This window comes from Canis lupus, chromosome 17 (genome assembly GCF_048164855.1).
Source record: "Canis lupus baileyi chromosome 17, mCanLup2.hap1, whole genome shotgun sequence".
NCBI classification, from domain to species: Eukaryota; Metazoa; Chordata; class Mammalia; order Carnivora; family Canidae; genus Canis; species Canis lupus.
The window spans coordinates 61,306,990-61,323,408 of NC_132854.1; the positions used below are offsets into that span (position 1 = coordinate 61,306,990).

The 16,419-nt window shown below is 45.2% G+C and overlaps 1 protein-coding gene across 2 annotated transcripts; it reads left to right on the forward strand.

The window, feature by feature from the left end:
* Positions 1-2,123: 2,123 nt before the first annotated feature.
* On the forward strand, positions 2,124-15,691 carry ALG11 (ALG11 alpha-1,2-mannosyltransferase). 2 transcript variants are annotated; one of them, XM_072783246.1, is made up of 4 exons: positions 2,124-2,343; positions 6,142-6,372; positions 8,856-9,787; positions 10,888-12,296. In XM_072783246.1, the coding sequence occupies exons 1-4, from the start codon at positions 2,300-2,302 to the stop codon at positions 10,896-10,898; spliced, it is 1,218 nt and encodes a 405-aa protein (XP_072639347.1). In that variant the 5' UTR covers positions 2,124-2,299; the 3' UTR covers positions 10,899-12,296. The 2 variants fall into 2 exon arrangements, with proteins under 2 accessions (XP_072639347.1, XP_072639346.1); XM_072783245.1 differs by lacking the exon at positions 10,888-12,296 and adding an exon at positions 12,325-15,691 and having other exon boundaries at positions 2,141-2,343.
* The last annotated feature ends 728 nt before the right edge of the window (positions 15,692-16,419 follow it).

Here is a 16,419-nt window from a genome sequence, read left to right on the forward strand (position 1 = left end):
TTCTTCACACTTCCATTAACTGCAGTCATCACACTAAGAATCACCTATCAGCCAGCCTCTCTCTACCCATCCATTAATCCACTTACCTTTCATTGCCATACTACCAGAGCCCAAAACAGATTTCACTACAAAAGGGCACACAATAATATCATTAACTTCTGAAATCTATAGACCACCCATTCAGTCTATGATCTATCCTAAAGAAATAGTCAACTGTCAGGATGCCTGGGGGGCTCAGGGGTTGAGCACCTGCCTTTGGCTCAAGGCGTGATCCTAGAGTCCTGGGATCAGTCCTGCATGGGATTTTCTGCAGGGGGCCTGCTTCCCCTCTGCCTGTGTCTCTGCCTCTCTCTGTGTCTCTCATGAATAAATAAATAAAATCTTAAAAAAAAAAAGAAAAAAGAAATAGTCAACTGTCACACTACAAATCACACACAAGGATGTTCACTACAACATGGCTTGTGAGAGGGGAGAAATTAGAAGCACCCAGAAGGATCACCCACAGGGAAAAGATAAACACACTGTGGTATGCATACGGTATGCATCCATACTGTACAGAGGTTAAACTGAACAAGACGGATGCTTACATACTGAGCTGAAACAATCTCTAAAACACAGTTGTATTGAAGAAAATAAAGTTGCAGGATATACACTATGTGATTTCATTTATGTGAAACAAAACATTTTAAAACTACACACATACAAAACCTAAAGATTTCTCTGGATGCACACACACACACACACACACACACACCTTTTTTTGGTAACCACGGTATTTTCAGCTCTTCAACACCATGCCTGAAACACAGTAACTTTTCAATAAATGTTTGCTGAACAAATGGAGACATATATAAATAAATAGAAAAGGATTACAAAGTGCATCTGCTTTTCATGCTTGATACTTCTGTACTGTTTGCATTTTTAAGTGACTGCATTAACGTATTACTTGTGTAATTAAAATGAATCCAAAGTAGTTCTTAAAAAAAAGAAAAGTCGCAGGGGGCGCCTGGTTAAGTGCTCTTGATCTCGGTTCAGGGTCCTGAGTCCCCGTCGGACTCCACCGTGGGTGTGGAGCCTGTTTAAAAAAAAAAAAAAAAAAAAAAGTTGCAGGACCTGAATAGACCGTACAGAGATCCGCACACTCTGAGTAACTTCTCTGGGCAATTAATTTAATCAGCCCGGGCAATTCGCGCTCTTACGCGGCAGCAAGTCGACGCTCACTTTACGTCGCCAGCTTCAGATTCCTCAGCACCAAGATGAATGGGAAAGTGTCCTGCAGACCCGCCGGGGCCCCCGCCTGTCCTGGGGCTGCTCGGGGTAGGATCCCGACTGCCCCCGGGCTGGGGCTCCGCGCCCCGCCCCCCGCGGACGCCGGCCGCCAGCCGCCAGGTGGGCGAGCAGGGGCCGCCAGGTGGGTGTGCGCGCCCGGCGCCCGGGAACGACACTTACTGTCCGACCGGCCTCTTCGGCTTACGGCTGCAGCATCGTCCTCCGGGGGCACCGAATCCTGCGGTCACCTGGTGGGGGGGGGGGGGGGGGAACAAGGGCGCGGTGAGCGCTGCATCTCTGCGGCCGGGCGCCCGCACGGGGACAGGCCCGGGACCCGCTGCCCTCGCCCGCGGGTGGGTCAGACGCGCGCCACGGGCCCCGGAGCCGCGCTCGCACCCTGGCAGGGCCGGTCCTCCCCGGGGCTCCGCTACCTCGGGCCGGCGCGCTGCGGACTCGGTCTGCGGCCTGCAGCGAGCGCCGGGAGGGCCGCGGGGCGGGCGCGGAGATGCGGACCCAGGGCGCGCCGGCCGCGGGCGGGGAAGGTGCGGCGCGGCGGGCGCCGGCTCCGGCTCCGGCTCCCGGTCCGGGTCCGCGCCTGGCTCCCGAGCGCCGGATCCCAGGCGTTACAGCCGCGCCGGGGGTGACCTCTGCACCTGGAAAATCGACCCGAGGCGCGCAAGGACCTCCCATTGGTCTCAACCGCCCGCGGGCCCGGGGCGGGGGGCTTCCCGTGGGGGAGGGAGCCGAGGGCGGGGCGCCGGTGTCCATCGCAGGCCACGCCCCCCAGCCCAACTCCCGCTCCGGCCCCGCCCACTGGAGGCGGGACCCTTGTGCGCCACGCCGAACGCTCGTCTCCTCCCCGGGAGATCCTATTGGCTGGAAGGCCGTGGGAAGCTACTGCCAGCAGCCAATTGGAACGCAAGATGGGCCCCGCGGAGGCGGAGAGAACACCCCCCGCCCCCCGCTTCCTCAGGAGCCAATAGAGAAGAGTAACAGCGAAGCGCTTCCGGAGGTCGGGGGTCGAGGGAAGATGGCGGCCGCCAAAGGGGGCTGGTGCCTGTGCGAGTTACTGAGGTGAGGAGCGCGGTGGGGCGGGTTTGCAGGCGTTTTCTTTCGCGGGGACACTTGTCCGCCTCGTGCAACTGGAACTTGCGGGGAGGGGGTCTTCCTGCCCCGGTCCTCGTCTGTTTCCGCAAAGACAGCGCTTTCCTCTCACCTCGGAGTTTCCAGTCAGACTGGAGCTGACCGGATTAAAGAGTCCGCCTACCGCCTCGTGTCGGCCTGCCCCGTGCGGTGAGGGCCGGCGTTTCCCTCCTGGTGCTCTCCTCGCTCTGTCACGGATCGTTCCTACTCACTTCTCCTCTTCCTTTGTGACTGAGCCACGAAGCCCTCCGAACTACCGCGTCTGTCCCTTGGTGGAGGATGGGCTCTCCCTCTCCCGTCGTGGCCGCCCCTCCTCACCGACACGGTCATGGTCAGACGTCATCGACTCCGTCAGCTTTGCAGACAAAACCACTGTCCTACCAGCAGCAATGGTTTGGTTTTGGCCTTGGTTTTCCGGGAAGAGCAGAGAGGCACGGGCTCTGGCGAAACCGAAGGAGAGGGCCCCCGGCTCCCGGACCGGAAGCTGGGGGGCGGGGCGGGCGGGGTGAGTGACACCCGAGGGGACGCGGGGGGCCGGGGGGGTCTCCTGGCGGCTCCTGGGACGCTCTGGGAGATGCGCGCGCACCCCCGGCCCGCAGTGCTGATCCCGCGGGACCGGAAGCTGGGGGGCGGGGCGGGCGGGGTGAGTGACACCCGAGGGGACGCGGGGGGCCGGGGGGGTCTCCTGGCGGCTCCTGGGACGCTCTGGGAGATGCGCGCTGGCGGCGGGGTCTGCGCAGGCAGCTCCTCCCCAGGACTCGGGGCGTGATGCTCGGCCTTCGTGGGACTGAGGGATGGGGCTCCGCGCTGGCCTCCTGAGCCCTCTCAGGGACGGTTTTAGTTCACAGATAGAAAGTTCATGTTGAATCCTCAGCCCCATGATTATCCGCTGATCTTTATTTCTGGTTGATGGAAGAATAGTCACATAAAATTTTATCACATAGTCACTACATTGTTTCTTGTAAAAAAAAGTTAGGAAATAGATGAGCAAAAAAGAAAAATCACCAGGCATGCTACCATCCAGAGATAACGACTGTTAACATGTTGGTGGAAAAAACAAACAAACAAAAAAAAAAACAGACTTTTTTCCTACATTTGTTCTAGTAATAGTACTGCATTTTACATGTTTTGCCCTGTATTCATGTATTTATATAAAAAGAAGACCTAGTATATTCCATCTACAGAGGTCTGTAACACCAACCTATTTTTGTTCAGGTTGAAAATTTGTAATTAACACATAGCATCCCGAAAAGCGGTATTCTCTCCAGACTTTGGGTATTATTTCTTCACTTTTGTCTCCTCTACTCCAGATTCTATAATGATTATTTAAAATATTTTGGACAGGAAATTCTATTTTCAGAGGCTTCATGTTCTTCCCTGCCATTTGAAACATCCATAATTCAGTCCTTTGCACATTATAATGGCTAAATAAATGTTTGTTGAATGAATGACTCACTGTTGATTGCAGTTATCTTTTTAAAAAAATACCTTATTTATTCATGAGACGCACAGAGAGAGAGAGAGAGAGAGAGGCAGAGACACAGGCAGAGGGAGAAGCAGGCACCATGCAGGGAGCCCAATGCAGGACTTGATACCGGGACCCAGGATCACACCCTGGGCTGAAGGTAGGTGCTAAACCACTGAGCCACCAAGAAAGCCTTGTGTTTCTATGATAAACATTATTTAATGGCACATATTTTTAGTTATATTTAAATAAATTCTAAAATTGGTAGTTTTTTTTTTTAAAAGATTTATTTATTTTAGAGGTGGGGAGAGGGGGAGAGAGAACCCTTCGCAGACTCCCTGCTGAGCCCAGTGTCTGATGAGGGGCTCCATCCCAGGACCCTGAGATCATAAACTGAGCTGGCACTTAACTGACTGAGCCACCCAGGTGCCCGTAAAATGAGTAGTTTTAATGTGCAAGCAATGGAGGATGTTTAATAAATTTATCTATAGAGTCTGAGTCTTTAAAACTAATAGACTCAATAAAGGACTGGCTCAACTTTAGTCATTAATATGGGTTTTTTTTCCTGATTTTTAAAAAAGATTTTATTTATTCATGAGACACACACACACACACACACACACACACACAGAGGCAGAGACACAGGCAGAGCGAGAAGAAGCAGGGAGCCTGACGTGGGACTTGATCCCGGGTCTCCAGGATCACACCCCGGGCTGCAGGTGGCGCTAAACTGCTGCGCCAGGATCCCTGGGTGGCGCAGCTGTTTGGCGCCTGCCTTTGGCCCAGGGCGCGATCCTGGAGACCCGGGATCGAATCCCACGTCGGGCTCCCGGTGCATGGAGCCTGCTTCTCCCTCTGCCTGTGTCTCTGCCTCTCTCTCTCTCTCTCTCTCTCTCTCTCTCTGTGACTATCATAAATAAAAATTTAAAAAATAATAAAATAAAATAAAATAAAATAAAATAAAATAAACTGCTGCGCCACCGGGGCTGCCCTTTTTTCCTGATTTTAAGTTAAATAGGTCAAGTTGAAAATCTATCATATGAATCTTACCACTTAAATCGTTAGAAGGAAATGTCATAAAAATCTTTGTATTATGTAATATAGGTCAGCCACATTTTTTTAAAGATTTTATTTATTTATTTCTGAGAGACACAGAGAGAGGCAGAGACATAGGGAGAGGGAGAAGCAGGCTTCACACAGGGAGCCTGGTGTGAGACTCGATCCGGGGACCCCAGGGTCACACCCTGGGCAGAAGGCAAGTGCCATACCACTGAGACACCCAGGGATCCCCGGTCAGCCACATTTTAAGTTAAATGGGCTTTTGGCTTGTCCTGGGAAAGCTGTATAATATTGCTTTAATGAATTCATATATTCCAAATGTTAAATAAATGACAAATCTTTCCACTTCTGTCAAACTCTGTTCATCCTTTAAGGCAATGGTTCTCAAAGTACAGTCATAGACGGTAGCAGGTCCCCAAGACCCTGTTAGTAGTTCTTCAAGGTTAAAACTGTTTTTATAATAATTGAAAATAACATTTGCTTTTTCATTATGTTTACATTTGTACCTATAGTGCAAAAGTAATGGTGGATAAAACTGCTATTAAGCGCAAATGGAGGCAATGACATCAAAGTGTTGTAATAGGAGTGAGTTCACCAATGTGTGTGAAGTAGGTTGGTGCATTTTTGGCAACTCGCTTAGAGGTACAGGAGGGAAGGCAGTTATTTCAGGGTCATAGAAACAGATCAAATGCAGAACTTGTAATAGAAGTGAAGGTATCTAAGTTCCTCTTGCCCCAGAAATGGTTCTGTTTGAGGTGAAGTGAGAGAATAAAAATGATTTACTATTTCATCAGACTTTTAACTAATTAGAAGTCTGTGTCATAAATTTGAGGATCAATTGCCATTCCTAATCATATCTTGTTTAGCTTAGTAATTAAATTTGTTATTAATCGTTTAACACATATACTGTTAGGAGAAAGGTTGATCAAATCAACATTGATTTTTCACTGCCAATTAAAAAGAAAAGTTATACTGAATTGGTAGCATCCTATGGAGATCGGAATTAAGGAGGATTTGCCCTTCTGACATTGGACATTTTGTGTGTTAGAATATTAAAAGTTGAGTATGTTGTTAGCAGACTCCCAGCTATAAAACTTTTGTGTTCACTATTAATGTATAAAGTAGCTATGTAAAAGTAGACTTTAATTTGTAGTTTCTTTAGAATAGGCATTTTGTCAATTTTTACATTTTCCTTCTTGTTTCAGATTTTTTTATTCATTATTCCTCCCTGGGCTAACAGTCTGTGGAACTTTATGTGTATGTCTGTTCGTTATCCTCTGGGGAATCAGACTGCTGCTACAGAAAAAGAAAGAGTCAGTATCAACCAGCAAAAATGGGAAGAAGCAAACGGTGGTTGCATTTTTTCATCCATACTGCAATGCCGGTGGAGGAGGAGAAAGAGTTTTGTGGTGTGCCTTAAGGGCCCTGCAGAAAAAGTAGGTATGCATCTCTCCTAGCTCATTTACTCTATTATTACCATTAAAGAAAAATCCTTGTCCAGATATTCAGCTTGCTCCACTACCTTCTCTGTAGCCAGGAATTAATTGTTCTTCAATAAGGAAATACTTCTGTTATATGCCAACCTGCATTACAAGAGCATGTTGAATTTTAGTTGATATGATAAAAAAAAAAAAATAGGGAAGAGAAGGGCTTTTTGATGGCAAAATGTAGTGGGGATAACTGTCTCCTTGGAAGAATGTGTGGAGAAGAAATAAACAGAAATAGACTAAGTAATGGGGAGTACTTTAAACCTAAATACTTTTAGTCAGTAGTGGCCGCAGGAAATAATGTCTGTGAAAGTGTTTGTTTGATTCTGAGGTTGATACCATTACCAGTTAGTCTTAAGTTACCATGTTAGAGTCATTTAAAGTTTGAGGCTTCCTTCTCCCCACCCACATCCCATCCCCACCCCCAAAATGTTTATGATTCCCTTTTAAAGAGGAACAAACATAATAAAGTAGAAGTTCCATTGATGATTGTATCATAGGAGGAAAACTATTATTCTTCTACGGTTACACTGCTTCCTGGCACATGCCCTTCATCCAGTTCCTGAGCCCTCGCACGGAATTCCTTTCGCTTTACATTTCTCTATTGTCGGCTAATCCTGGCTCCCAGCCTCCACCCCCGCATTTCCTTTGCCATCTTCCATAACTGCCCAGATCCAAAACATTTTCTTAAATCCCAGCGTAACGGCCTCCTCCTTCAGGCCTTCCCTACTCCCTCTCTAATTCCTCCTGTTCTTTGCTTCTCATAACTCTGTGCATGAACTTGTCGAACTGGATTATCTAGCTCTTGAGGGCAGTAGTAAAGTTTTGTGATAGCTCTACCGTACACAGATCTTAGATTTTAGCTGAGAGAGAGACAAGATAATAAACAAAGAAAAATATCAAGTGGTGAGAAATGCGGCGAGAGAAATTAAAATAGGATAACATGAGAGTGATTCCATACTTTAGGATGAGTGATTAGGGAAAATCTCCAAGGAGGTAACACTTAATGGAGTCTAAATGACAAAAGCAGCTGACGTTTACTGAGCACTTACCTCTATGCCAGGCATTGCCTGGAGTGCTTTACATGCTCACTCAGTCCTCACTACAACTGTATGAGGTTGTTACTCTTACCCTCATTTGACAGGTGAGGAAACTGAGTTAACCAGAGTCCATGTTGTAAACCACATGCCATACTGTCAGCCTCAGGAAAAGACAATGAAGGTGAGAAAAGAGAATTCAAAGCAGAGGGGATTACAAGTTACCTAAAACAGGAAGGACCTTGGCTTGTTCACAGAAAGGAATCCAATTTGGCTGACCGTGCGGGCATGTGAGACAGTAGAGGCCTCATGTTACACAGGACTTGAGTGAGCAGGGTAAGGAGTTTAGGTTTAATTCTAAATGCTGTGGAAAACTGTATGAGGATTTCAAACAGAGAGATGACATTCTGCTGACCTGTTGCTGTAATGGCTAAAACAAGAATTTATTGTTGTTTCTAACAGTTTAGACACTGACAGGCCCTGTTGGGAATCCCTCATGCCGAGCAGCTGCATTAGATGGCAGCTGGGGCCAGTCATCTGAAGGCCTTTGCTAACCTGTCTGCTTCCTGGGCTGGGACGGTGGCAGCAGCTCCTGTGGGTGAGGGTGTGGGATACGGGTCAGGCATCTCTGTCCCCCCGCAGCCTCTGCCTTGGGCTGGCACACAACACGGCAGTCTCAGGATACTGGACTCCTCATGTGACAGCTGACTTCTCTAGAGCGAAGTAGAAATTGCCGCTCTTAGAGTCTGGGTCTAGAAACTGGCAAGATGTCACCTTTGACTAATGGTTAAAAGAGTCACAGAGCCCACTGTTATTCCATAGGAGGTGGCGTAGATCCCACCGCTCGACAAATGTCAAAGAGTCTGTGGCCATCATCTTTAAGCAACCAGAGGCTGATGCAGGCACCAGATCTGGCTTGAAGAATCTTGTTGCATGTCTCAGATAAAAACTGAGTGATGCTTTAGCATTTACAATTCTATCTAAAGATACATTTAGTAAATTTTAACTCTTGTTTCTGAATGTTATTAATATTTTAGTACCATTTTTATATTGAGAAATTTGTCAAAATAAAGTTTCTGAATATTTCTTAAAGACAGAAATGTCGATCAGCAATTTTTGTTGATGTCTGCTCTATGCGAAAGTCTTAGAAGAGGAAATAGCAAAGAACTAGAGATCTCATTTGGAGGACTAACATTTCACTCGCAGGGCAGCAGAAGACTCAGGAAAGAGGAGAACGAGTAGACCAAGAACAATGAATTAAAGACGTGGAAAACCTTTTTTTCAGTCTAAAATAAGGTTACTTTTAGTAACCTTGTGAGAAAATAATTATCTACAACTTTTTGCTTGGTTCTCACCTACACTAAGGAAAACCTTAAGTATTACATTCTATTTTAGGTACCCTGAAGCAGTTTACGTCGTTTATACTGGTGATGTCGACGTCAGTGGACAGCAGATACTAGAAGGCGCTTTCCAAAGATTTAACATCAAACTCACTCACCCAGTGAAGTTTGTCTTCTTAAGGAAACGATACCTTGTGGAAGATTCACTCTATCCTCACTTCACACTGCTGGGCCAAAGTCTAGGGTCCATTTTTCTTGGCTGGGAAGCTCTAATGCAGTGTGTTCCCGACGTTTACATCGATTCAATGGGATACGCGTTCACACTTCCTCTGTTTAAGTATTTAGGTGGTTGTCACGTCGGAAGCTATGTTCATTATCCCACCATCAGCACCGACATGCTTTCCGTAGTGAAGAATCAAAATGTTGGCTTTAACAATGCAGCCTTCATTACCAGGAATCCTTTTCTCAGCAAATTAAAGCTCATCTATTATTATTTATTTGCTTTTATTTATGGACTTGTTGGTTCTTGCAGTGATGTAGTGATGGTCAATTCTTCCTGGACACTAAATCACATTCTCTCACTGTGGAAGGTTGGGAATTGCACTAACATTGTTTATCCACCTTGTGACGTGCAGACATTTCTGGACATTCCCTTACGTGAGAAAAAGACGACCCCAGGACATTTACTGGTTTCCGTTGGCCAGTTCCGGCCTGAAAAGAATCATCCTTTGCAGATCAAAGCCTTTGCTAAGTTGCTGAATAAGAAGGTGGCTGAGCCACTTCCTTCACTTAAACTTGTCCTCATTGGAGGTTGTCGTAACCAAGATGATGAGCTGAGGGTAAACCAACTGAGAAGGCTTTCTGAGGATCTAGGAATTCAAGAAGATGTGGAATTTAAAATAAACATCCCATTTGACGAGTTGAAGCATTACTTGTCTGAAGCAACAATTGGTCTGCATACCATGTGGAACGAGCATTTTGGGATTGGTAAGTCTGTCCTTTAAGCAACTCGTTTGGCGCCATGAGAATGTACATTTTAGGTTCTCTTGATACTATGATAATACTGTAGAAGATTTTATCAAGTCTTCATGCTCTTCCACTGGTCCACCAAGTAAGCTCTTTTCATTTGAGACCCTGCAGGACATGACAGTATGTAGTCAGTAATAATAGGTGATATTTATTGACAATTTACTGCATAGAAGTCACTGTTGGGATTTTTACAAGTGTTATCTGACTTAATCCTGCTTCATATATATTCTTATTTCCATTTTTTTTATATTTTTATTTTATTTTTATTTATTTTTTTAAAGATTTTATTTATTTATTCATTCATGAAAGATGCAGAGAGAGAAAGAGAGAGGCAGGCAGAGGCACAGGCAGAGGGAGAAGCAGGCTCCATGCTAGGAGCCTGACGTGGGACTCGATCTCGGGTCTCCAGGATCATGCCCTGGGCCAAAGGCAGGCGCTAAACCGCTGAGCCACACCAGGATCCCTCTTATTTCCATTTTACAAATAAACTCAGGCACAGAGAGGTTTTGAACTCGTCCTTGTTCAGCCGCAGGAAGAGGTAAAGCCTGGATCATCCCTCAGACAGTCCCTGCTCTTACCTACCACAGTTTCTCTGCCCCTCCCAACCCCATCTGCGGACCAGTACAGGTTCCCGGCCTAATCTCACTCAAGGACCAAATCTGAGTTCTTGGGTGGAGCCCGGGTAGATGTATTTTGGTAAAGCTCCTCGGGTGATTTTGTTGTACACCAAAAGCTGAATCCGCTGGGCTCCACACAGTACTTCTGTTGGCTCTTCTATTGATTCCCTACTCATTACTAGAATGGCCTCCCCTCCTCCTCCTGCTGAATCCCGTTTAAGTATCTGACTCACCTCCAGTGGTGGCTTTGTGCCTTCCCATGCTCGGTGTTCAGGGAAAATGGAAGAACATAAAAGTGAAGTTTCCTTTGCGAAGGCTACAGTTTATCTTCTACTCTTGTCAATCCCTGGTTGGTAGCACACGACTAAGCTTAGACATACAGCAAGAACTCTGGTTCAAACCTTCTGCACGGGGTTTGACTTCCTGTGCTTCCTTCCGCAGAGACTTACTGAGCATGCACGGTGCCAGGCTTGTGGTGGGTGCGGAGAAATGACGGGGACGCAAACTGGTGTTCAGAGACCCCCAGCTCTGCGTGTGATGCAAACCAGTTAAACAGCACTTTACTGGACAGGGTGCTAAGACCTATGTCAGGGCAAGCAGAGAAACACCTGATGTAGATTTGTGAGGTCGGAGAACAATTGCCCGAGGACATGATGTCACTTGTAAGCTGGGACCTGAACAATAATTAGAAGCCAGCCTTGCAAAAGAGGAGAATATCCAGCAGAGGAAACAGCGTTGAGACAGGTGTGACAAAGGGAGCCTTCACAGGCATGCTCAAGGGATGACGGAGGTACAGCTTGCCAAAGGAGCGGGGGGCTGGGGCCAGATCAGGTGGCCGTGTGATGCCAGTGGGAGAAGATAGACTGATTTTAAGTGTTGGATTGAAAAGCTTTCTGTTTCCTCCAGTTCACTCCGGGTGCCACGTGGAGGGGTGGATTGGTGAGGAGCAGAGAGAGCCAGACGAGGAAGGCAGGAGGGTGTGTGGGGCTGCCCTGGCACCCTGATGGGGTGGGATCTGAATGTGGTAGGCGAACATGCCCGAGCGGATTCTGAAGCAGGATTGAGCAGGACTTGGTGATGAATTGGATTTGTTGGGCGAAGGAGAAAGAAGAGTCGCAGGGGACCTCCTGGTGCTTTGAGTTGGACAAGTGTGTCAGTGGTGGATGGCTTTCCCCTAGAGATGGACTCCAAGAGGAGAGGCAGCTGACGAGCCGGGCTCCTCGCACGCAGAGTTAGGTGTTGGTGGGACACGGAGGTGTGTGTGCATCCCAGTGGGCACTGGTCTAGAAGTGCCGGTGAGGGGCTTGACCTGGAAACAGAGGAGCTGGCGTCACTGTCCTGGTAGTTGCAGAAACCCCACGGATGAGTTACCTCATTGCCTGGGGAAAGTGTGCCCAGCGAGAGGAGGCCCTAGTACAAAACGCTGGAAACAAGAACGGCTCAGAAGTGGGTAGAAGCAGGAGCCAACAGAGGAGAAGGGAAGTGGAGGGAGGAGGGAAACCTGATGCTGTGATTTGAACTCCTGAGATTTTGCTTTTGATATCTTTTTACAACTTATCAGTAGCCATTAATCATATGCCTTCTTGCTCACACTGTATGGTCTTCTGCTTTGTTTCAGTGTCCGCAGTATATCTGTTTGTTATAGACTTCCACCTGCTTGTCTGTTTCAGTTAAGAACGAAAGAGCATTATTGTGAAGCTTCGAAACTAAAAAACTTTTATTTGGTACTGCGGAATTTTAATAAGCAAATTTATAGACGCAACATTTACTTAAATTTCTTATGAGTGTCTTAATATTTATAGAGGTTTCTGCTCATCCTTGTTCTTATGAACGCTCTCAAAATGTTAAAAGACTACACAGCTTTTGTTTGTTTCTCAGGAGTTGTCGAGTGTATGGCAGCTGGCACAATTATCCTTGCACACAATTCAGGGGGCCCGAAGCTCGACATTGTCGTTCCACACCAAAGAGAGATAACTGGATTTCTGGCTGAAAGCGAAGAAGACTACGCTGAGACCATGGTTCATATTCTTTCCATGTCTGAGGAAAAGAGACTCCAAATCCGAAGCAATGCTCGGGCATCTGTGAGCAGATTCTCTGATCAGGAGTTCGAACTGGCATTCCTGTCATCTGTGGAGAACTTACTTAAATAGTGCCGTATCTGTAAAAGTCAAAGGTATTTTATATAAAACAGCTAAACACCTTCATATGTTAGTGTTTTTCTAAAGTTTTTCCGTATGGTGATAAAGTCAGCCTGAGCAATGTACTCAGCAGTTTGTATATAGACAGGATATTGATTTCAATGAAAATGAAAAAAAGGCAAAATTACCTAAATGGTTTAAATGAAAAAAAAAAAAGTAAGATTAGTATTCTGTCTCAAATTCTGAAAAATATGAATCTGAAAGAAAAAAATGAACAGTCTTACTGTTGGTATGACCCGTCTTTTTCCGATCTGATTTGTCAAATCACTGTACTTTAGAAACCAGGAAAGAGAATTTCCCTTTAGAAAAAAAGGAAATGGAGAAAGGGAAATGGAGAGCTGACAATTAGTTGATGAGCACTTAGAATTGTTCTGCCATCTTGGAAACACAGATTTTGGTACATTTAAGTTCTAAATACTATGTGGATGACCTTCTTGAAGATGCCTAACGGTTTTCTTAAAGAGAAGAGACACTTGCAGCAGGCTGCATCGTGTTCTAAAAGCTCGCAGGGCCGAGCCAGGCGGACTGTGACCACTCCATGGCCAAGGGTCTGCTCGTGGAGGCCGGTGCTGCCCCAAATCCATCCCTGTCGGGAGCTTGGGATTTGTGAAGTAGCTTTTTGTGTAGCACTCCCGGGACACTTGTACCAATCCCTTCACAGTTCCACGTTCCCGGGGACTGGAAGTCAGCTTTAAGTCCATCAGAAGGTCTGAATGAGAACATCCTGCTAAGTTGTTCTTCTCATAATGATGATGGAGTAACCAGCTCCATCCTCCCGGTCTCTGTTAGCAGCATCATACATTGTACAAAGTGGCATTTCAAAAAGAGCCCCGGACTGGCAGAATACCTGAGCCTGACCCCACTGTCACTATTTACAAACAGCAGACCTCCTACTACTCAGGCTGCTGCTTAATCTTTTTGAAACTCCGGCTCTTCATCTATAATCTGGAGGTGGTAGTACCTGTCCTCGCTACCCCTTAGTGATTCTGAGATGGGAAGTACTTTGAAAACTATAAAAGTTTTTTTAAAGTTCCCTTTATAAAATAATTAAGAGTAACAATATATAGTAAATGTCATTTGTGATCAAGCCTCCTTATTAAAATAGTAGGACTCAAGGTAGGTTATTAAGTCAATAGCTAGGACTATGTGCTGACTTGAACAGAACGTCTGTGCTGAACGACTAGCACGGAAAGTATGCGGATGTGCAGATACGGCTACAGAGCCCCACGGCACTTGGCGTTCTCTGCATACAGAATTCGCTCCTTCTAGATCAGTGAATCGACCTCCAGCCCAGTCTGATACATCTTTGTGTTAGAGGGCATGTGAAAGAGGTCTGGTTTTCCCTCTTTCAAACTCCTCTCATTCAGTCATGGACCCAGCCAGCTCCGTCATCTATTCCCAATTCCACCTTTGACTCATCTGCAGGCCTCCTTCTGTCATCAGATCAAAAAGCAGCAAAGCAGAGCCCCAGGATGATGTGCCACCAACATAGCTTTGGGTGGAGATGGTTCAGTTTAGAAAAGAAAGACTGGTGGACATGGAAGCTGGAAGGACCTTACAAATCCTCTGGTCCAGTTTTATTTTCAACTTTACAGACCACGATTTAAAGACCTTAAGACTCCTTCAGTCTCACAAAGCTGTTTAAGGGACAAAATCAGGATTATAAGCTGGATGTTCTGACTGCAGCCCACTTGGTTTTCTTATCTTATAGTTAATCTTGGGGCAAGATTCGGCCCACCGCCCCCTGCAGTCACCTGTCTACCCTCAGAAAACCATAGGACTAAAGATAAATTGAAGTAGACTAAGCAGAAGGAAAGGATGCAGAACAGGAAAAAAAAAAAAAAAAAAAGATTCTGAAATTCTGTAAAGCATTTTTAAATCCTATTTCTTCAAAATTATTTTTATTTGCCACACACATCACTGGAAACATACTTTGCATATCTCTTCACCCTCCCTATTGCTAATGTGATATTACGTGTTTTGTTTGTTTTTTTCTGGAAAGACCAATAACCGTGAAGAGTGTCAAAACAATATGTCAGCTACTGTCTGTCTGGGGAACTTCTGAGTGATTATTCATTCCTATAAAACATTGTTTTTGAATGGTCCTGTTGCGGTATATCCCGAACCCCCAACAGTGGGGATTCACATTCTTATTTGGGTTGTGCATAATAAAATACATGTTCCATGTTCTTTGATAATAATCTGTATATAATATGACTTGGATTTAATAGATACAAAATCTGTTTGTATCTATGATTTAAAGCGATTTTCATGATCTTGGGTACTTTCTCCTTATGGTACATTGGTACCCCCATGCATTCTCCCAATGCTGAATTGTTATCTACTACTAATATTTCTAAGCTCCACATGCTGGGAATTTAAAAAAAGAAAAGGAGGCAGGCAAAGGTGGAGGGAGGGAGGAAAGAAAAAGAACTTCAAGGTAAAACAAAATTGTCTTGCCTCTAGTACCCAAGAAGAATAGGTTGTCAGGTTTAATAGACTTTTTATTTTAATATTTCAGACTTACAAAAACACTGCAGAGTTTCATACACTTTAATAATTTTCAGGGCTTTTTACAAAGTCATAGACAAAATTATGAGAGTGGCCAGTATAATTGTAAATGCTTTCAGAATATTTGTGTTTAATCATGTAAATGTATCCTAGACTCCAGGACTATAATATGAGTAAGTAGAGTGTCTGCTAAATCTGTCAACAGATTTGGGTACAAGGAGAAAGTTATCCACAAGAAGTCATGCAAATTTCTAGAATCAAATTATGCCCTTGTAATTTCCCTACCTCAGCTGATTCTTTTTCCTCTGTCCTCATCCTAAGTCCAAGGCACCCTGGGCCTTAAAGAAGCATCAGTTCTAACGCTTGAGTGCTACATGCTTGCTTGGACTATACATGCTACAAGATACCTAGAAGGGAAGTTAAGAGTTGATACACCACTTAAAAAATGATCAGTTTGATAGCTATGATATATAGTTACCGAGATGCATAATTTTTTCCGAGATGCATAATTTTTAATAAAATTTATTCTAAAAACACATGCAAGTCTAATCAGTAGTTTCAACTTAACACATGCAGCTAACCTAAACCCAGAATAAAGTAATCAAGTGTGCCTCAAGAACATGATTTAGGTAATTGTGTACATAAGGTGGGTAAGGTGAATTAGGAGCTGAAGTAGGTTGGAAAACCTTGCAGATTTGTATACTTGCCACAGTGGATACTTCCTACTTGATAGCAAAGAACTCAAAATCTGAGCATGAATGATAAGGCTTGGTGGCTATTGGCTAAAGGAGACTTTAGCCAAGCATCTTGTCATTGGAGCAGACTTGATAGGTTTCTTCTTAAACATTGACCTTAAACATTCATTCTTTTTTTCTCTCTCTCTGCCTACAACTTACTGGTCTTTGGGATTTTCAGGAACTGTGTTTCATTTTCCATGCATTCAAATACTGTTGAGTGTTTGTTTAGCACACCAACAGATTTAGTGTGTCTGAACCACATAATGTTCTGAAGTAATTAAACATGCATATGCTGACCAGTAAAAGACTCTTAGAATTGATGCTCCAGTCTCTCGGGGTCCTGTGCTACCAACGTTGACATTAACACAGTGGTGAGAGATTTTTAAATATTCTGAGCCTCATGATGTGACCATGCCAAGCACTCTCCCTAAAAGAGTAGATTATAACCCTTATACGCCGAGTTGAAAGAACAGTACTTCACACACCAGGAAGATACAGGCATGAAGGGGACATTCCTCACAGTTAGG

Coding starts and splice junctions, on each gene's coding strand:
- ALG11 (XM_072783245.1), top strand. CDS start 2,300: ATGGCGGCCGCCAAAGGGGGCTGGTGCCTGTGCGAGTTACTGAG. Junction 2,344..6,141: donor TGCCTGTGCGAGTTACTGAG/GTGAGGAGCGCG, acceptor TTCTTGTTTCAG/ATTTTTTTATTCATTATTCC. Junction 9,788..12,324: donor GAACGAGCATTTTGGGATTG/GTAAGTCTGTCC, acceptor TTTGTTTCTCAG/GAGTTGTCGAGTGTATGGCA.